This window comes from Vigna unguiculata, chromosome 1 (genome assembly GCF_037176805.1).
Source record: "Vigna unguiculata cultivar grain cowpea cultivar isolate G323 ecotype 2 chromosome 1, ASM3717680v1, whole genome shotgun sequence".
NCBI lineage: Eukaryota > Viridiplantae > Streptophyta > Magnoliopsida > Fabales > Fabaceae > Vigna > Vigna unguiculata.
The window spans coordinates 31,044,358-31,066,811 of record NC_140792.1 but is presented as its reverse complement, the minus strand read 5'-3'; the positions used below and the strand labels follow the sequence as shown (position 1 = coordinate 31,066,811).

Here is a 22,454-nt window from a genome sequence, read left to right as displayed (position 1 = left end):
AAATGGATTTGGATCGAAAATCTAATCCAATTATTTGGATCCAAAATGGATGTGGATTGGATCATTAAAAATCCAATCCATGATCACCCCTAGAGCGAGGGATTGATTAGAAAAGGGTTATGGAGATTGTCATCTTCCAATGATCCCTTCAAGCCCACAATTTTTCTCATTTCGACTTGGTGTCATAGCTTGATTCTCAATTGCTGTCATTCCAAACATCTCTTTGTTTTCTCTTTCTCTATCTCTTCTTCTCTCTTCTATTTTCTGTCTTTCATCTGCAATGTCCCTTTCCACTACAAAAGGAGGCTCATAGGAAGCAAGCCAAAACATTTTGGATTTTTAAGAGGATTTTTGTTTCTGGGTCGGGACTTGAATTGGGTTTATGGGTCTTATTGAGGCATTAGGGTGCAATTTTGGTGGGACACGAGGTGGTTTTGCCATGGCTGGAAACAACAATCTAGAAATCGGGGGTTCTCCTAGCAACGTGGGTCAGCAACAAAAAAGGGTCTGTCAAGTTTGGAGGGGAGGCATCGTGGGATTATATCTCAAATTTTGTTTTGAATTGGTTTTAATGTCTCACAACTGGATTTTGATCATGAATGATTTATGTTTGGTAACAATTCAATCTTTGTTTGAATTGTTGAACTTGTCTGCCCATGCTTCAATTATGTTTTGTTTTTTTTTTAATGAATAGATTGCCTGTTGGGTCATGATTCAATATCCTTTTAGTTGTGGAATGTTTCTTCCAACATGATGATGTTAGTAATTTTAGGTCATGCATATATATGATACATAATTAAATGTGTTGGGGCCATTATTTATAAAGCCAAATAATAAAGTGATTTGACTAAATTAAAGATTTGGCTAAAGGCATATGTCATGAAAATAAATATTGTGTAGAGACCATTTAGTAATTTCTAATTTGATGAGGGGCCAAATTAGAAATACTAAAACTTAAGTAATTCAATTTATAAATGGTCGTGGTCCCCTTCTGAGAGCACACATAGAGTCATAACGTACTCTTCAAGTTCCTGTTCCTTTCTCTTTATCCCCAAAGGGAAATAAAGGTGTTCTACAAGAGGAAGATCATTGTATCAGTAGTGCTCTAATATCATCGTTATGGCCAATTCAGGTACGCTTCCGTTTACTATTTACAACATGATTATCAGTATGGGATATTGCTTATGATTGATCATTAGAATCAATATTAGGATCATATTCTATTTATGCTTACAAATGAATATTGCTTTTGATCGTGAATTTCAATTGTATCGATGATTGCTTGATCGCTTTAGATTAGGGACAAAAATTAATGCTTGCCAATCGGGGATTAATCTTGTGTAATCATTTTTATGTAAATGTGAGTCCATGATGCTTTTTATTTTTTTGCTTTTTTAGTCGAAAAATGTGAATCAATGATGTTTTGATGATTTTAAGCTATTATGCCACTTCAATGGGAACACTTTTCTATTGGTCAAAACTTCATTTCAAAAGATGATTTGGACATGGCTGTGGATTTTTTAAGCTTCTATATGTCTACCATTTTGAAGTGTTTACCTTGATGTTTTGGGTTGAAAAGTAATAGAATATTATGTAGATGTGATTGGATATCTTGCAGCAATAACAAACATGTTATACTTTACTAATTCTTCTTTGTTTGACTCTTTTCAGAAGTTAATTATGGTGTGAGGATGATATTTGGTCCAGAGGTAGCTTCCCTGATTCTTACAATATTCCTAATTGTTGCACCTGCAATTTCATTTTGTGTAAAATTATATCTTCAAATCAAGAAGAATGATGACCTTTCTCATGACTTTTGGTTTCCTGTAGTGGTTATGTAAGACCCGTGAAAATTAAATAATTAAATAAATAATTAATTAATAAGTGCGGGTAGTGGGAGCCTTTAAGGCATTAATTATTCATTTATATGATGTGGAAAAGTATTAGCTCAAATGGTTGAGAGTACTTTGATTGTGTGAGAGGATTGGGATTAAGTCCTATGTATGCCAATTGTGTGTTATTTAATTTATTATTATTTTTAATAATATGCTTGATCATGTTGAGTGATAATATAATCATAGAATTATATTAAATATCATGAAACAATATTTGGTTGAATGGTTGTGCATTGAATTGGCATTGACATGGTCATGTGTTTGAACCTTGGTAATTCTATATTAAACTTTCTTTTTGCTAAAATTAGTTTTGGCATGAAGGTGAAAGGGTGGAGAAAACCCTAGATGAATGAGCAGCCAAGGGAGGCTGGGAAAACAGTTCATAAGTGACTTTGAATGACAATTAAAATCAGTCTTAATGTCATTTTCGTTTTCCCTTCATTATTGTTAATTAAGACACCATTAAAAGACAAATTGTGAGAGAATAGAGGGGTTTGGAGGCTGGATTTTTGAGAGCTTTGTAAGGTGCACTAAATTAAGAAAAAATAATGATTAGTAAGTGAATTAGAGGAGCTAAATTGAAGTGGTGCTAAGGAGACCATTGGTGATCAAAGGGGGAACTCTAGCATTTGCGTTTTAAGCAAGGAAACCAGATTAGGGGAGTTTTACGCGTTAAGTTTATGTTTAATTCTGATTGGTATGATGATTAGAGTACGTTACACGTATACCTTATTTTAAATGTGATTGGCATGCTAAATAGGGTAATTTCATGTGTTGATTATTTTAAGTCTGATTGGCATGCTAAGTATGGTATGATTATGTATGAATTGTATATTCCATTTTAAATTTTATGGTTCTGCGAAATTTCTAGAATTAGTCTGGTTGGTGGTGAACTGCCGCCAGTCTATCTTTTCCTTGCTAGGCCATTTAGGGTTCCTGCAAAGGAACCACCTGCCAGAAATAGTGTAAAAATAACATGTTTGACTAATGTTGACCGCCCTTGCCCAGAGTTGACTGGTTGACCAGTGTTGACTCTTTGATGGTCCATTGAGAGACTGCCACATGCTAGAGTAGTCTCTCTCTCCCCATTAGGGTTTGGCTGCCGTGAGTGGTTCAGGCGAGATTATGGTGGTTGTTGTGGTGGTTGCGAAGTTGACGCGGAAGGTGTTGTTGGGTCTGCGGTTGTCGCGGGGAAGTGGCGTCATGTGTACATTCTCGAGCGGGAATGGTGGTTGCGCGAGGGGCTCGTGGCGACAGGTCACGGTGGTGCTGCCATTGAAGGATCGAGTGTGGCGACTTTGCGTTCGAGCATGGTGATACCATGAACGTTGCTGCGAAGAAGAAGGTGCGACGACCTTCGTGTTTGCGAATGCGGGTGAGGTTCCGACAGCTCGTGCGAGAAGAGGGTGCAGCCATGGATTCCGACATGAGCTCGAGTGGTGGTTGATACAGGCGCGAACTCCGACGACACCAGTGGGGGCTGCGTTTCTGACGATGGCGTGACGTAAATGAGGCGTTCCGGCGAGCTCGACGAGGTGCAAAGATGGTGAAATCGTGGAGTTTTCCGGCAACGTGATGATGGAGGAAGAAAGAGGCACGAAGAAGATGAAGTGGAATGTCGTTTGGGGTTGTTGCAGACAATGGAGATAGTGGCGCGACGGAGCCAACGCGAGTGCAATGGTGGTTGGAGGTTGACGAGCCGGCGAGATTGTGCAAGAAGATGGTGGTTCGCGTGGAGGAGGCGGCTGTCGGAGGTTGGCGATCAGGCGAGATTGTGCGAGAAGGTGGTGGTTCGCGCGGAGGAGTCAGGTCAATGGAGAGGCGGTGACGACCGACATCGGAGGTGGCGGCTGCGGAGTGTGGCGGTTGCGAAATGGGTTGGTGCGGAAGAGAGAGAAGGAGAGATTAGGGTTAGGATTTGTGTTGGGAAGGAGATGATGACGTGGCAAACATTGATTGGTGATTTAAGTTAGTGGAGGATTGATGATGTGGCAAACTGTCATTGGTTAATTTAGTAAGTGAAGGATTGTTATGTGGCGAAATCTGGTGGACTAGATTTTAAGTGACATTAGGGGTGCAACTTAATAAAAAGGAGGGGTGCATAACAGAAATTGAAAGTTAAATTACATAAAAGGGGTGTAAACTTGAAAATAGAAGGTGCAGTTAGCTCGAAAAATGTTTATTTTTTTTAGAAATAGATATTCCAATTGGAAAAAGGGAGTGTAAACATGAGAATTAGGGATGCATTTAGTACCTGAACTATTTCTCTCCAAAATTCTTATTTTGGGACTTATTTTATGACTTAAAATATTCACTATTCATAATCTTAAGAACTTAAATCAAATTTTAGTTGCGTTATTTAACTTAGGATTATCCAAACAAATATGTGCAACTAATATAATTTCTTATGCGCGAAAATAATGTTAAATTCCTAAAATTTAAATATTTAATATGAATAAAGGTTCGACCCATCACACCTTCCAAGCGGTCTGGAAGCACGTAGTACCTGGTGGTACGTGTCCCCTGCCAAGCAATTTTACTGTAGCAGTATTGGTGTTCTTGATTCTGTGGGCGTGATCTACAAGGCTTATGGTGAGGCTTCAAAGGTGGGATTGCTAATGTTCCTCGAGTTGTGGCTCGGAACGTATCCCTTGAGTTGTGGCTCGGGATAGGGGTTAAAGCACGTGGTATTCCTTGAGTTGTAGCTCAGAATAACATCTCTTGAGTTATGGCTCGGGATGGCGGATGAACACGAGGAACTCTTGAGTTGTGGCTCGGGTTGGCGAGTGTTGTCGGTGTGAGTGTGCTGGTTGTGGCTAGTACGGATGGGTCCAGATAGATTGCCCTCCTCGGTAGTTGACTAACGAGTTTGGTAGTCTTGGGACGTTGCAAACTATGTTCGTATTTGGGAACTCCACCTGGCGTTACGATGTATGATCCGTAACATGGTTTCTCGCACGTGCTCTATTAGTTGTGGCTGATAGGTATGGCAACAAGTCACTTCGAAGTAATCACTAGAAGATGTAGAACACGAATAACCTGGTTGTGGCTAGGCGGTATGAATTAAAACGGATGGAATTCATTTGGGATGGATGTGTTGCCTATATATAAATGTTATATATGTGTATGCCATTTTATATGATTTATCTGTTAAGCTCACCCTATCTGCTTGTGATTGGCGATGATCATGTACGCGGTACACATGAACAGATGATGTTGATGCAGGTGGTTCTGGTGGAGCTTAGCGACGGAGAGGGGATAACTCAGGAGTTTTATCTTTGTATTATTTTATGTTTGGAAAAATAATTTGTAAAGGCTTGCGGCCTGTTTGATAAAACTTCATTATTTTATTTTGGGATTTTAGAATACTTTAGTTATTTAATAAAGTTTTAAATTCCCGCGTTTTTGGAAAATGATGCTTTAATAAATGAAGCTGACGTAATATTTCTTTACTTTTTATTTAAAATCCGTAATATCGTGACAGAATATTAGAGATAATGGGGACAATTTTCACTATTTTGGTAAATACCATTGGAATTTAATTCCTGGATATTTTACATAAACTAGTTGTGATCTTATGTATCTTTCTACCATTTTCTCTTGTGTATTGTCTTTTTTCAGCTACAGAATGGTAATCCAATTTTTTAATATGCATAGTTTATACACATGGATTATCTGATACGTAAGCAAGACATGATATTTAAGGATCCACTTATTTTCTGAACTTTAATGTCATGTAAGTAGTTTGTGTTATAATGGTACCACTTCATTTTCTTACTCATGATTGGTTTATCCTTGTTCCCCTTCTCATTTTATCGTTTCGTCATAGTTTATATGATCAGCATTCCTTTGTTATTTTGAATATAAAAGATAATATGTCCAACAACTGATGCAGGATTTAATTTTCTTCCTCATGACTTCTGTGATAGATCCTGGAATTGTCCCTAGAAATTCAAAACCTGCTGAATTTGACGATACATTTGATATAGCTACCTCCAACTGAAGATGTTGTTGTTAATGATAACATAGAGAAAGTAGGGTTCTGTGATAAGTGCTTGCTTTATAGGCCTCCTAGTACTTGTCATTGTTCTTTATGCAACAATTGTATCGAGGGATATGATCATCACTGTGAGTGGGTTGGTCGGTGCATTGGAACAATAAGTCCACTATACTGTAACAAGTGAAGTTTCAAACTTTCAATGAGATATTGTAACATATTTTTATCCAAATTTCTTTTATGCAACTGGTATATCAGTTCAGAAGAATTATTGAATAAACTTGAATGTAGGCAATACTGATCTTCTGATCTATTTGATGACTACAACACAAGTGAGTGATGTTAGTTTGTGTGCTATTCCTTTTTGAAAGTTTGTCCGATTAGAGTGATGATCACCTTAAATTAAGTGACTTATTACTCAAATATCAGTTCATATAAAGTTGAAAACTAGTTTTGCAATATTATCTTGATTATTTGACACATTACTGAGATGTCCAGTGGGAGATAGTTTAATTTATATTTATTCCCAAATGCTTTCTTCATTTCAGTTCTTGAACTAACAGTTCTCTGGCATAATTGCAAAGTAACCCTTTTGTGCCTATACGTCTTCGTGTTCACTTGTATCAGTATTTCCCGGCAAAATGTTTGGAGGACAATATATCACATGATTATTTAGCGGATTTTCTTATGATATACTGCTTTATAAGTTGTCTGGTTGTTGGTATGCTCACAACTTTCCATTTCTATCTCATTTGTATAAACCAGACAAGGGATGATCTTGGCCTATAATTTTAGGTACATTCAAAATTTATATATTTTATTATTATCAATAATATAGTAAAAATTAATATATAATTTAGTATAATTGTAACTACAAAAAGAAATCACACATATCTAAATAATTGTTTTTTTTTTTATATATTCTTGAACTCATCAATAATTTAATCAAAACTAAAAAATTTTGCTATTTCTTTCTTAATGTAAATAATCATATTGTCTAACAAGAAATTCATCTTTCATTTTATTTCAAAATCTAGTTTTGATCATCTTCATCGCAGACAATGGTCTTTCTGTTGTAATTATAGAAACATGAAGAGTTAAAATAGAACAAATTAGACCATCATTCAAGTAAATTGCCCTCGGCTTGTTGTTTTTGTCAAAGATTGACATAATTCAAGCATGGTTGATAAATTGGTCAAATATGGATGGTTAGGAGTATCAACAATAATCTTGTGTCGCTCACTAAAATCTAAAGGATAAAAATTGTTCACAAGAGAGCATATATCTTTAATGTTAAAAGCTTGATAAGCATTCTTAGGAACTAAAGCATTTATCTATAAATTATTGATATATAAATATTTGAAACAATATTTAAATAAAGTTCAATGCAAAATATACATTTAAATCAATTTAATTTTGTCAAAAAAAATATCAATTATAATAAAAATACCATTGTAAAATTTAGATAAAAATTAAATTTGATATAGGGATGAAATTGATTCAGTTTTAAAAAATTTGGGACCAAATTGAGACAAAATAACAAATACAAGGACTACATTGAGACTTGTCACATCCAATAGTGACATGTGGCACTGTCACTGCCACATCACATTGTCTCTTCCACGTGACACAATGTCAGATTGACACGTCACAATTTGTTTTTTAAATTATAAAAAAAATTAAAAATCAAAAAATCAAAAAAATCACGTGTTGCACATGGCACATAATTAACACCGTTATTGTACAACTAACGGAAAGGAACTGATTGCAACGAATTTTCTAAAATAGGGACTCAATTGAGTTAAAAATTTATGTCTGTTAGTACTATGTCAAACGTTAATTTATGTTTGTTGGTGTACAAACAAACATAAATATATGTGTGTTTTTTATTATTTAATTGGTTTTGGATCGAAACCAAAACCTCTAAATTAGAAACTATCCATAACACAATATACATTTCAAGTAGAACATTTCCACTACATAGTAAAAATTCCAATACAAAATAAATGAAGAAAAATATTAATTAATATCATACAATTTCTATACAAAAATAATTAATTTAAGGATTAAATGATATCTAACATTAGGATTGAACTTGCCTTTGCTTGTTCCTTTAATAAAAACTTTTGTGTCAACCACAACTCTCGTTAAATTGAACACATGTTAGTCATAATTGGTGTATCCTAATTTGATGATATAAAAGTTGTAACATTACTCTTATAAAGTTTTTTAGGATAGGTTTTCAGTAAAGATAACAGAACCAAACAACTAGGCATATTCAGGAATGATTACTTTTATTTGTCAATGAGACCTACAATGAAGGGGAAATGGTTAATTAAATAATTATCATAACTTCAAAACGAAATTACACTCAGTAAGACTAACACTTCAATGTATGTAGTCAAGTAAACACATCTGTGTAAAGTGGTCATCCATGTTTGTATATATTGTTGTATTTGGACCTTTGTGTTGCAAAATTTTGAATGGATTGGGGCTAAGAACATATGTAATCCATACATTTGTGATAGACTTTGCTCCATACTCATTGCATCCATATACCTTAGACAATGAATTATAAGTTAAATGTGGTAATTTTAATATGGTAAATATAGAAGACACATAACTACTTACATGCACCATAGTTGGATGATACAAATGTTTAATATTTGTTCTCCACCGACCACCACCATTGCATCAGGAAAGGAAATGTAAAAGGGTACAACAATTTCGAGCCCAAATACTCTGAAGTCTCATTGTAGCTTTATTTGTCTTCTTCTCTGTCTAGGCAATACAATCACAAGCTTTGAAAGAGGATCATCCTATGCTTTTGCCATGTCATTATCATTATTCGTGGGTGTACATCCATGCATAAATATGATTGGGTTTTCTCCAAAATAGTCACGCACATTAATTAAAGTGAGAAGTATAGGAAACTAACATGTAAAAAAATAATCAAATAGAAAGATATTTTCCAAAAACCACACACGAGAAATGTAAAAAACATAACTACTAGTCATTAATGGAAGCCTCACTTTCACATAGTTGACAATAAGTTTCGCATATGAAGAAATGTGAGAGAGAAAGGGGCTCTCTATTTTTATTTTACAAATAAATTTACGTCTGACCTATAAAAGAGAAAAATAAAAGAATTTTTTTATGTCTGGTCTTTATAGGTTAAACATAAATTTACGTTTGACATGTAAACATTGGACATAAAATATAATAAATATATTATATAGTAGTATTATTAAAACTTCTACTCCAAGATTAGATAAATAAGCATTGACATACTTTATATACCTAACAAGTTGTTATTCCACTCTTTGATGGTGAAAGCTATGATCTATGGGCGGTAAGAATACAAACATATTTAGAGGGACTGGATCTATGGGAAGTCATGAAGGAAGATGATGTTCCCTTGCCTAAAAATTCCACCGTGGCTCAAATAAAAAATGAACAAGGAAAAAAAGAGGAGAAAGGTAGTCCTGCTTGTTTACAGGTGTTTCACAAATCATCCTTACCAAGATCATGATCCTAAAGTCTCCCAAAGAAATTTGGGATTATTTGAAAGGAGAATATGACGAGAACGAGAAGATTCGAAGTATGAAAGTTTTAAACTTGATAAGAGAGTTCGAGATGCAAAAGATGAAGGAGTCTGAGACAATTAAAGAATACTCGAACAAATTATTGGATATTGCCAACAAGATAAAATTGTAGGGAAAGGAGTTTCCAGATTCTAAACTCGTTGAGAAAATTATGGTGACGGTGCCAGAAAGATATGAATCATCTATTGCTTCCTTAGAAAACACAAAAGATTTGTCTACAATTACTTTGATAGAGGTGATACATGTTTTGCAAGCACAAGAACAAAAAAAGATTAATGAAAGAAGATCATGCAGTTGAAGGTGTTTTAAATCACATGGAAGAGAATGCTCTCATAGTAAAAAAACAACAGAAGGAGCAAATACAACAACACACAAGTTTTTCCATCTTGTGCCTATTGCAAGAAAAAAGACCATCAAACCAAATGGTGTTGGTGGAGGCCAAATGTAAAATGTCACGAATGCGGTTAATTAGGACACATGGAAAAGGTATGCAATTTCCAAGATGATCAAGAAGATGTTAAGGTTGTAAAGGATAAGTCAGAGGAGGAACTACTCCTTACAACATCATGTGTCACAACCAACACATCTACAAAAGATTGGATTATAGGTATTGATTGTATAAACCACATAACTCATGATAGGAAATTTTTCAAGGAGCTCAAAAAATCATATATTTCCAAAGTAAGAATTGGGAATGGAGAACAACTTAATGTGAGAGGTACAAGAAAAATTTCAATTAAAACTCATTCAGGTATCAAATTAGTTTTTTATGTCTTATATGTTTTTGAGATTACTCAAAATCGGTTAAGTATTGCTCAAATGTTAGAGAAACGTTATAAGGTTTACTACGAAAACAAACTTTATGTGATCAAAGATGCTAAAAGCCTAGAAGTATTCAAAGTCCATATGAAAGACAAAGCATATGCTTTGGATTTGATGAAGGAGGAATTGACTACAAATGAAAAAAGTATAATCCAATGATCAAAATCAAAAGAAGATGAATATTTCTTGAAGAAGTTTGATGTCCAAGTGAGAAAAGTCGATGAATGCCCACATTTTAATATTCATCAAAGGTCCAATGTTATTACCATTAAATTCACACTTGACAAATAAGATGATACTTATAGGAGAAAAAATACAAATTTCAAATTGAATAAAGTCGTCTTCCCATGAAAGAAAGAGAAAAACAACAAAAAGAGGAGAAAATCAAACACTAAACGATTGAGAAATGTTGAGAATATTTAATTAGTATATTTTTTATTTAAATTAGTTGTTAAGAATATTCCAGTTTTAGAAATATATTTCAGTTTTAGATATTAGTTATTATTATAAATTAAGATCGAGATATAAGTATTTTATATTTGAGATTCAGTTACATTTTGCTCTACATATAAGGTATATCAATAAAATATAACAAGTTCCTTCGTACAATATATCTATATCATATATCTCATATTTTCAAAAAATCCTAAAAATTTTCATCTATATATATATATATATAAAAGTAAACTTTAAAAAGATTGCTTCAACTCGGTAACACTAAATTTTCTCTCATGTTTTTGTTACAATTGCTTGCCATTTCTTTAATCTTTTGCAAGCTTTTTTTTTTCTTCGATTTTTTCCCTATATTGTATTAATCTAATGCACCCTTCTATTAGATATTAAAATGTGCCAGCATGCATGTCATCAAATCCTAGGAACAACCAATATTATTTTAAATTTGACCTTAATAGCCACATTTTTTAATCCATAACAACATTCACCAAAAAGAGACAAAAGAAAAAGAAAACACCATTATTATATTCAGATTTGTGAGTTGTAAATTGAAGTTGAAACTTAACCAAGCAAGTCTTTTTAGTTGGTTTCATATTGGATGTCACGTTGTGCCAAATGTCACCTTCTTCAAAGCACTATACACATACAAAGACACTTTTATATATATATATATATATATATATATATATATATATATATATACATACATACATATATATATATATATATATATATATATATGTATGTATGTATGTATTAAAGTTAGATAAATAATATAATATGTGGCTCCACCATTCAATTGGCATGGTATCTGTCTGTCTACAATGTTGTGATTTGATTTATAAAGCATATTCTATACACACTCCTTATCTCCAAGAAAATGTTTTTTTTTTTTATTATCTTGGTAATTTCGACATACATGGCACCCACCATTATCAATGTGTTCATATCTATATTATATGCATCATCTCCACTTATTTTATTGCAATTTGGTTACCAACATCCATCATAACATTTATGTTTCTTAAAAACAAATGAATCACTCACTTTTAAGGGTTTAAACCCCTCCACAAAATCACCATTAATCAAGAAAATATAAAACAAAGTAAAAAGTAATCCTTCATAATTTAAAGTTTCTTTAGTTTCCAAGCAATTCAACAGAAGTTCTTTATGAAGAGATTAATAAAGTTTATATCTATGGAAAGATTAATCTTCACAATTATACTAATTGTGAGTTCAATCATTACATCACTGGTGTTATTTTTTCATACAAATCATTTTTTTTTTATTTTTGGTAATAAATACAACTGGTTGCACATCTTTTTATTAGTAGATCAATTGATGGAGTAATTAATTTGGATTGGTTAATTATACATTATTTTTGACACAAAGGGACAAAACAATATCTTCTTTCTTAATCATTTATTGGTGTTTAGTCATCGGCCATTGGAAGTTTTTGACCTTTTATATTACAGAATAATGTTAGATACATGAATACAAATAGAAGATAAAAACTTTTTCTCACAATAATAATAATGTTCACTGCAAATTATAGTTCGAAACTAAATAGATATAAGTCAAGAATTATAATATTAAAATAAAATAGCATTTATAATCACTCTGTACATTTTTAAACTGATTTAACTAAATATTCCCCATTAAACCTATCTCCATTATCCAATTCCCACAACAATGTATGAAAGAATTGCTTCAGATTCTTGTTTTCATTTTTTTCTTCTTCTGATTTTTGTAAAACGTACTCATTACATCTTATAATGTTTTGTAAGATTTATGGGGAATTACTGTAATTAGTTTACTCCCTTAATGTACATTCTATACAGCTAGTTAAAAATGTCTTTTCTTTTAAATTTAATGAACTCTAAAATTAAATTTTCAGAACAGATTTATCTTACATGTGACTTGTTTTTTCAGTACCATGAGTTGGCCTTTTGCTTTTTCGACATTTTTTTCATTTCTTAAAAATAAATATGATTTTTTTATTCATCGTGTAAGTTTTTATTTTATTGCAAATGGCTTTATTAATATTTATACTTATGAGAAAAATAATACACAGAGAACATTTTTTTTTTCAGAAGAAGGTTGTTAGGAAGATTTAATGATAAACTATAAATAAATATTTATGAGTGTTACTTAATCGATAATTTTCATGATTGGTGATGTATTTTGGAAACAAAAAAGGAAAAAACACATTGGTATGACAGCATTTAAGAATGTTGTGAGCAACGGAAAAGGAAAGGTTGTAGTGTTGTAATGTAACAGAAAAAGAAACATTACGCGCGTAAAAGCCGCGAAGGATTGGGAAATCCGTCCGAGAACACCCCCGAAGCTGTCAGCACTTTGGATTCGAAGGAGAAAGGGAGAAAGAGAAAGAAGAGAAAACAAAAAAACTTAGAGAAGAGGGAGAGAGAGAGAGAGAGAGAAAGAGAAGAAAATAATAATAAGAAAAGGGAAGAAAAGCTAAGAAACTTTGAGCGAGGATTGATTAGAAAAGGATCATGGAGATTGTCATCTTCCAATGATCCCTTCAACCCCACAATTTTTCTTGTTTGGATTTGCTGTCACAGCTTGATTCTCAATTGCTGCCATTCCATACATCTCTTTGTTTTCTCTTTCTCTCTCTCTCTCTTTCTCTCTGATTATCTCTATCTCTTCTTCTCTCTCCTCTTTTTCTCTCTTCCATCTGCATTGTCCCTTTCCACTGCAGAAGGAGGCTCGTAGGAGGAAAGCCAGAACATTTTGGATTTTTAAGAGGATTTTTTTTTCTGGGTCGGGACTTGAATTGGGTTTATGGGTTTTGACAAGGAAAGAGTGCAGTTTGGGTGACACACGAGGTGCTGCTGCCATGGCTGGAAACAGAAATCCAGAAATCGGGGCTTCTCCTAGCAATGTGGGTCAGCAACAAAGGAGGGTCTATCAAGTTTGGAGGGGAGGCAACGTGAGATTATATCTCAACTTTTGTTTTGAATTGGTTTTCATGTCTCACAACTGGATTGTGTTTGGTCATGATTCAATCTTTGTTTGAATTGTTGTTCATGTTTATCTATGCTTCAATTATGTTTTGTTGATTTTTTTCTTAAAGAATAGATTGCTTGTTGGGTTATGATTCAATATCTTTTTAGTTGTGGAATGTTTCTTCCAACATGATGAATGTTGCTTTTGGTCGTGAATTTCAATTGCATCGATGCTTGCTTGATCGCTTTAGAATAGGACAAAAATTAATGCTTGCAAATCGGGGATTAATCTTGTGTAATCATTTTTATGTAAATGTGAATCCGTGATTTTTTCTCTTTATTTGCTTTTTTAATCGGCAAATGTGAATCGATGACGTTTTGATGATTTTAAGCTATTGATGTACCGGTGCAACTTCAATGGGAACACTTTTCTTTTGGTCAAAATTTCATTTCAGTAGATGAATTTGACATGGCTGTGGATTTTTTAAGCTTCTATATGTCTACCATTTGGAAGTTTTTACCTTGATGTTTTGGGCTGAAAAGTAATAGAATATTATGTAGATGTGATTGGATATCTTGCAGCAATAACAAGCATGTTATACTTTACTAATTCTTCTTTGTTTGACTTTTTTCAGAAGTTTTTCTGTGGTGGGAGGGTGATATTTGGTCCAGATGTAGCTTCCCTGTTTCTTACAACATTCCTAATTGCTGCACCTGCAATTGCATTTTGTGTAAAATTATATCTTCTAATCAAGAAGAATGATGACCTTTCTCATGAATTTTGGTTTCCTGTAGTGGTTGTGGGTGGAGTTCTCACTGTTTTGGTAAATACCATTGGCATTTAATTCCTGGAGAGTTTACATACATAAACTAGTTGTCATCTTATGCATCTTTCTACCATTTTCTCTTGTGTATTGTCTTTTTCCAGCTACAGAATGGTAATCCAATTTTGAAATATGCATAGTTTATACACATTGGGTTATCTGATACGTAAGCAAGACAAGATATTTAAGGATCCACTTATTTTCTGAACTTTAATGTCATGTAAGTAGTTTGTGTCTGCTTAAATAAGGGCAAAGGGAATATACTTCTATCTCTTTAGTTTTGACAAAATATATAGCTTTTTCCCCAACGTCAAATACTTTTGTCAATTTTGAAAGACCAAGTTTCCTAAAAACTGAAGCCATCTGGTAAAAGCCAAATAATGTTTCACGTCTCCAACATCAAGAAAAAAAATATAAAACATACAAGAGAAAAAAGAACATTCTGACTAATATTAATGTCAGAAGTATCCATAAATATAATGGTGTCACTTCATTTTCATACTCATGATTGGTTTATCCTTGTTCCCTTCTCATTTTATTCTTTCATCATAGCTTATAGGATCAGCATTCCTTTCTTATTTTGAATATAAAAGCTGATATGTCTGATAACTCATGCAGGATTTAATTTTCCTCCTCATGACTTCTGGGAGAGATCCTGGAATTGTTCCTAGAAATTCAAGACCTCCTGAATTTGATGATACATTTGATATACCTACCCCTTCCATGGAATGGATTAATGGCACAACCCCTCATCTGAAACTACCTCGAACTAAAGATGTTATTGTTAATGGACACATAGTGAAAGTAAAGTTCTGTGATACGTGCTTGCTTTATCGCCCTCCTCGTACTTCTCATTGTTCTATATGCAACAATTGTGTCGAGAGATTTGATCATCACTGTCCCTGGGTTGGTCAGTGCATTGGAACGGTAAGTCCACTATACTGTAACAAGTGAAGTTTCAAACTTTCAATGAGATATTGTTACATGTTTTTATCCAAATTTCTTTTATGCTACTGGGATATCAGTTGAAAGCTGAATAAACTTGAAAGTAAGCAATACTGTTCTTCTGATCTATTTGATGACTACATCACAAGTGAGTGATGTTAGTATGTGTCTATAATTGCCATGACATCTATGTTCTGCAATGTTACAAATTTTTCTAAACACTCCAAAAATAGATATAATCAATTGCACTAAAACGGTACAATTGAATCTGTCTGGATTATGTTATTTTCTTATTCTGTGAGAAAAAATATGAAGACCTCTTTGATCTGTGTGCTATTCCTTTTTGAAAGTTTGTCTGATTAGAGTGATGATCACCTTAGATTGAGTGACATAGTACTCAAATATCAGTTCATATAAAGTTGAAAACTAGTTTTGCAATATCCTCTTGATTATTTGACACATTGCTTAACATTGAGATGGATAATTTAATTTACATTTATCGTGTAATGTTTCCGTGATCTTCTTAAAATGTTTTCATTGAAAACTACTAATTTCTTATACAAGCTGCTAGTATGTGGTTGTAGTTTTCTTGGTCAATAACATTTCCTCAAAAGCTGAGAAATTAAATTCCTCGGAGTAATACCAATGTAGAAATTGTAAACTCGTCTTCTTTTTGGAGACCCGTCTTCCTTGGCTTCATTTGTTAGAAACAGAAACATGTTTTTTTTTTATACTGCCCAAATGTCTACTTCATTTCAGTTCTTGAACTAACAGTTCTCTGACATAATTGCAGCGTAACTATCGATACTTCTTCTTGTTCATTTTGACATCAACCATTTTGTGCCTATACGTCTTCGTGTTCACTTGTATCAGTATTTCCCGGCAAAATTTTTGGAGGACAATATCACGTGATTATATAGCAGATTTTCTGATGATATACTGCTTTATAGCTGTTTGGTTTGTTGGTGGCCTCACAACTTTCCATTTCTATCTCATTTGTACAAACCAGGTGATTATTTTACTTCACAAAAATATGAAACAGCTCTTAACCCTTTCTTATTCAGTAGTTGCTAATTTTTTTAGCATCAAATTACTAACAGGAACATATAATTTAGCTGGATTTATTGAAGAGAAATTGTTTGGTACAAGAAAAAAAAAACTAGAAGTTTAGGATTTTTAATTAATGTTTAAGTGACACACTGCTTTTGGTACAACAAACTACAAGTTTACTGGTTATAAATAAGATGAATATGAATAAGAAGAGGGTGAAATAAATTTAATAATGACTAAAATGATCAAAATTTTATGTTTTACTGATATTTTCATGTTCAAGATAGCTTCTTTTTCTTTCTACTTGAAAGTGACTCTGCTGATTAGAGTTGAGTTTAATAAGCAGCTTACTGGGACACTTGTATGCAATGTTCTTCACTTGTCCACATGGCCATTATTTTTGATCCATTGTTTGCTTAAATTTAGATTGTTGTTTACTGGTTGAAGTTTGTAACGGATAAAAGATAAAGCTTTGAGCTTTCTGTTTGTAACGGATAAAAGATAAAGCTTTGAGCTTTCTGTTTTAGTGGGTACCTGTTGTACAGTTGGTGAATTGCTTGTTGATCAAACTCTATAAGTAGTTTGATCTCGCTTTCTATAAGAAGTGGATTTGATGCTTTTTCAAGTTTCGATAATCAATGATTTTTGTCTTCTGTGTTAAACATTGTTTTCTCTTTTACAATCTTTGTCCATAATGTTTACATAAAATTTGTTGTTTTTTGTTGTTGTGGTGCAGACAACTTATGAGAACTTCCGATATCAGTATGACAAAAAGGGCAACCCATTCAATAGGGGATCATGCAGAAATATAAATGAAACACTTTGTTCGAGGATTCCTGGTTCGAGGAATAACTTCCGAGCATTTGTTGTGGAGGATGAACACATGATGGTGGGATCGGTGACTCCAAACATTGCACATGGAATCTTGACCCCAAAGGAGAAAATTGACCTTGAAATGGGATCTATGCGTGCAGAAGATGGTCGTTTACCTATTCCTGAACTTCTGCGAAATTTTGATTTTGATAATTTTGATGATGACATGAAGTTTGCAGATGAGGGGCAGCCGTCTTTCGATCCGTTCTACAGCATTGAGGATGATGCAAAAGGCTCCACACGAACATCCAATGCAACGGTTTTGAATTTCCAAAGCATAAGTGAAGATGAAATGGAAGAGTATGTGCAAAGCTCCCATGCTGGAGGAAGAACCAGAGACTCTGCTCAAAGACACATTACTTCTGATGGAACTAATAGCTGGAATCAATCACATTAACCCACAATGCCAGCTTTTAGTTTTTATGCATAGAGGTTGTCTTCTCACTCTTCATCCTTGTTTTTTCCGGAAAATTTTGGGATGCTCCTGGATGAGATGTTCCTTAAGCTTCATCATTTTCAAAAGTGTATATTCTGACATGAGATAAAGTAAGGTGGTTGGTTCTAAAACCATACTTAAATTCAGTTAAAGTGCATTTCTTATGAAGTAATTGCTATGGAGTTGTTGTTCCAGTTTAACCAATGATTTGAAGTTTGAGTCCTGAGCATGATACTGTGCTGAATTATGCTGTCTGTAATGTTCTCATCTGATTCAAACAGGACTGTCTCCAATGAAGGATACTGTGGTTTTGTACAAAAAGAGAAAGTGATTTTAGTTTCACTATTAAGACATTTCCTTCCTTGACTGGCCTTTGTTTCAGGTTTGGTGCTGGTGAAGTAAAACACTGAGGATAGTTTGGTTCCTTCCATCCACACTTGCAGCAATTTGTGGTTTTGTAAGAATTTTCAATGTGCTGACTCATGCAAGTTCATTGATGCTATTCATGCTGGAAATGGGGAGATTGAGCTTGCACTTTTCTCTCTCATTTTAGCATAAAAGTGTGGCAAGTGTTTGTTTTAAGCTGTAAATGCCAATTGCATTCAAAATAATGCAGAAAGATTGTCTGGCTAAGTTTATGATAGGTGCTCCTTCTGTGCCTGTCTCTTCCACTCAATCCTCTGTCTAGATCTCTAGATTTTATGATTTTTTATTTACTTTAGAAATTTAGATTTGCTGTAAGTAGTGCACTCATTTCATTTTGTAACAATTGTGTTTTTCTCTCCTTAGGTCATCGCTAGATAGGTTTCAATGCCATTCACTTAACAAAGTTAGAATCATGTCATCCTAAAACTTTTTTTGAGGGAACCTCCGGCTTAATTAAAATTAAATCTAGGATTAGAAAAAGAAAATACTAGTCCAGATTCTTTACTGAATTTTTTCTGTTTTTACAATCTGTTAGAACATTAAAAATATATTATTTGATATTTTTAAAAATATTAATATATTTTAAAACATCAAATAACATATTTTAAAAACACAACAGAGAAATAACACATAAAAATCCAATAGAGAATCTAAGTTTTATTTTATTAAACTCACAATACTTATTTTTGACTCAGTGAACCTATTCTTTTATGAAAAGTATTATCAAACTCTTTTGAATACCTTTATTGCTTACTAAAATTTATTGAAAGTCACAAGTTTTTTAGGAATGTCACTTATTTAATAAATTAATTTATGATTTTTTATAAATTTTAGCTAATGTTAGAGTAGTAGTTACCCCCTCCTTTATAGATGGAGAGTTAGAAGTAAGTGAAAGTGTGCACTGTTATTTTGCTTAGAGTATTTTCTTTTTCTAGATTTTCTAAAACTATATCTACATTTTATAATTTCTACCCCCATTACAACAATCTCTATTATGAGGTACTTAAATACAACGTTCTTAAAATAAATGTAATGTTTGTGTAAAATTTTGAAAAATTGGAATGAAAATATAGCATGAGAAAACATTTATTGGTGTGATTACTCTTTTGCTTTCTCAAACATATTTTATTTTAAGATGTGGTACTGACAATTAAGAAAAAAAAAAGACAATATCATATCCAAAAATTTGTTATATTATCCCAAAGTTGTATATATTATCTTTACTCAAAACGAAGATATTGTATAGTTTCTTTCGATTTTTAATGTTAAATACACTGAAAATACAAAAAGAAGGGAATTTCTGTGGTCAAGCTTTTGTTTTACATTTGTGCTTTTGTTCCATTGGCCAAGTTTTGTGTGGTCTTTATTCATGTTTGTAGGCTCTGTCTCTCAACAACTGCTATTGGTGCTGTCTTTGCGCCCATAGAAAAAAAAATCAGTGTTTTATAGATTTATTTGATGACTTTGATACAACACTTTTATTTTTGTTGCAACGTAGCACAATTTCTTGAACAAAAATTAAAATAAAAAATTAACAACCATTTTTTAAAGAATTATATTATTCACATAACACTTTTTTTTTCTGATTTTCTGTGTAATTGTTTGTGTAAAAATCACAACCAAACAATCATAAAGAAGTATCCAATCTTAAAAGAAAAGCCACAGGCTGTGATCTACATGTAATCATCACAACCAATCATAAAGCAGGAAGAAGCTTACACCACCTGCCACGTGTCAAGTTTCAATTAAACTTCAAAGATTTCATTGGATGAGATTCTATCACACCCAATCCAAGTTATAACATCATTGGTTCTTGTCCCTCATGCTTCTTAGTCCTTGGTCCTCAACCTCAAACACAAACCTTTGTAGCATCCTCAACAAACCGAACATGGCCGCAGAGATGGCTCTTGTGAAACCAATTTCCAATGTGACTCCGAAATTTGGCAGCCCCAGAATAGGTTCATACTCCAAATTCAGCAGCATAAGAATGTCTGCCACCGCTACCCCACCACCATCCACCTCCGCAAAGGCAAGCAAGAAAGGGAAGAATGTGATCAAGGAGAGCCTTCTGACGCCAAGGTTCTACACCACCGACTTCGATGAGATGGAGACCCTTTTCAACACTGAGATCAACAAGAACCTCAACCAAGAGGAGTTTGTGGCCTTGCTTCAGGAGTTCAAGACTGACTACAACCAGACCCACTTTGTCAGGAACAAGGAGTTCAAGGAAGCCGCTGACAAAATCGAAGGCTCCCTCAGACAGATCTTCGTCGAGTTCCTTGAGAGGTCCTGCACTGCTGAATTCTCTGGCTTCCTTCTCTACAAAGAGCTTGGAAGGAGGCTCAAGGTATCATTCCCTTTTCTTTTCTTCACACTCTGATTCAACTAGATAGTGTCATTCAGACAAATTTTGTTCTTTTCCATAGCTGTTGCAGTTCTAAGTACTAGGATTCTGTCGTTCTGATGTTGGTCTATTGATGTAGTTCTGCTACAGTCCATGTCTTTATAGTGAACTATCTCGGACAATGTTGTGCTTTATGCAATTTTGGTGTCTCTTTCTTGAACTGATTTATTGCTTGGGATGTTGATGTTGCAGAAAACCAACCCTGTGGTGGCTGAGATTTTCTCTCTGATGTCCAGGGATGAAGCCAGGCATGCTGGGTATGGCCACACCTTTGACCTTTATCTCTTAACTATCCTTTCATTTTCTATTTGATATCTTGTTTGTAGTTGCATGACCTCATTTTGATTCTGTGCAGGTTTTTGAACAAGGGTTTATCTGATTTCAATTTGGCTCTGGACTTGGGTTTCTTGACCAAAGCTAGAAAATACACGTTTTTCAAGCCCAAATTTATCTTCTATGCTACATACTTGTCAGAGAAAATTGGGTACTGGAGATACATAACCATTTACAGACATCTCAAGGCCAACCCTGAGTATCAGTGTTATCCCATTTTCAAGTACTTTGAGAACTGGTGCCAGGATGAGAACAGGCATGGAGATTTCTTCTCCGCCCTTATGAAGGCACAGCCACAATTTCTAAACGATTGGAAGGCAAAGTTGTGGGCTCGCTTCTTCTGTCTCTCGGTATTTTTTTCTCCTTTGCTTAGTACTTACTTACTACTGTTATGATGAATTCAACATGTAGTGCCAAATTTTCCTAGCATAAGAATGTAATAGAGACTAGGATGTAGTCATTATCCTTCTTAACTATGCTTAAAACTTAATTTTCAAATTTGTTTTGCAGGTTTATGTCACTATGTATCTTAATGATTGCCAACGTACGGCTTTCTATGAAGGCATTGGACTTAACACAAAAGAGTTTGACATGCATGTCATCATTGAGGTTACCTTCTGTCTGCATACTTGTTAAGATCACTATTGTTCTTGTTTTGCCTTCCATTACTCTTTCTTTCTATTCAGTCCCAATATGAATGAATTTAGTAACATGGTGTGATAAGATGAAAATAATGGACCTTTGAGTTAGCATTAAGAAAACTATACCAGTAAGAGTTTATCAACAAAGAACAAATGATGAACTCATAAATTACAAGCAGTTACTGAAGCTTCATTTCTGAAATGATTTTGCAGACAAACCGCACAACGGCTCGGATTTTCCCAGCTGTTCTTGATGTTGAAAACCCAGAATTCAAGAGGAAGTTGGACAGGATGGTGGAGATAAACGAGAAGATTCTCGCTATTGGTGAGAGTGATGACATACAGTTGGTGAAGAACTTGAAGAGGATTCCACTGGTTGCTGCCTTGGTGTCTGAAATCTTGGCTGCATATTTAATGCCACCAATTGAATCAGGGTCTGTAGATTTGGCAGAGTTTGAACCACAACTTGTGTACTGAAGTTGTGTATAATTTGATTAAGTTCTCCATGTTCTTCTGATCTCCATCAAAATGTTCATCTTCAGTGCTACTAGTATTGCTGCCAAAGTAAATTATGGTTGTATAAGACAGTGAGGAAACGTTTACCACGATGAGGTCCTTTTTAGTTTTAATCATATTTTTTTCTCCAATCTTCCTTTTGTATCTCCATTTTGGATTCATAGAAGTTCATTAGGAATCTTAGCCTTATGAGGTACTTATCAGGAAACGATATTTTCCTCACTCTTATGTTCCAATTGAATGCACTTGTCTTAACAGCAAA

At 33.8% G+C, this 22,454-nt stretch overlaps 2 protein-coding genes and 1 pseudogene across 5 annotated transcripts; all 3 read left to right on the top strand.

Annotated features, from left to right (window-relative positions):
• The first annotated feature begins 439 nt into the window (after positions 1-439).
• On the top strand, positions 440-6,681 carry LOC146888863 (putative protein S-acyltransferase 4; annotated as a pseudogene).
• Positions 6,682-13,018: 6,337 nt separating this feature from the next.
• On the top strand, positions 13,019-18,654 carry LOC114173996 (putative protein S-acyltransferase 4). Of its 4 annotated transcripts, none has more exons than XM_028058726.2 (6): positions 13,026-13,728; positions 14,380-14,568; positions 15,187-15,495; positions 16,307-16,522; positions 17,300-17,868; positions 18,255-18,654. In XM_028058726.2, exons 1-5 carry the CDS (start codon positions 13,636-13,638, stop codon positions 17,831-17,833), a joined length of 1,341 nt encoding a protein of 446 aa, XP_027914527.1. In that variant the 5' UTR covers positions 13,026-13,635; the 3' UTR covers positions 17,834-17,868; positions 18,255-18,654. The 4 variants fall into 4 exon arrangements, with proteins under 4 accessions (XP_027914543.1, XP_027914527.1, XP_027914519.1 ...); XM_028058734.2 differs by having other exon boundaries at positions 13,028-13,728; positions 17,300-17,543; positions 17,616-18,654; XM_028058718.2 differs by having other exon boundaries at positions 17,300-18,654.
• Positions 18,655-20,105: 1,451 nt separating this feature from the next.
• CRD1 (dicarboxylate diiron protein, putative (Crd1)) lies at positions 20,106-22,454 on the top strand. Its single transcript, XM_028058706.2, has 5 exons — positions 20,106-20,645; positions 20,895-20,959; positions 21,058-21,385; positions 21,546-21,644; positions 21,890-22,454. The coding sequence occupies exons 1-5, from the start codon at positions 20,121-20,123 to the stop codon at positions 22,151-22,153; spliced, it is 1,281 nt and encodes a 426-aa protein (XP_027914507.1). The 5' UTR covers positions 20,106-20,120; the 3' UTR covers positions 22,154-22,454.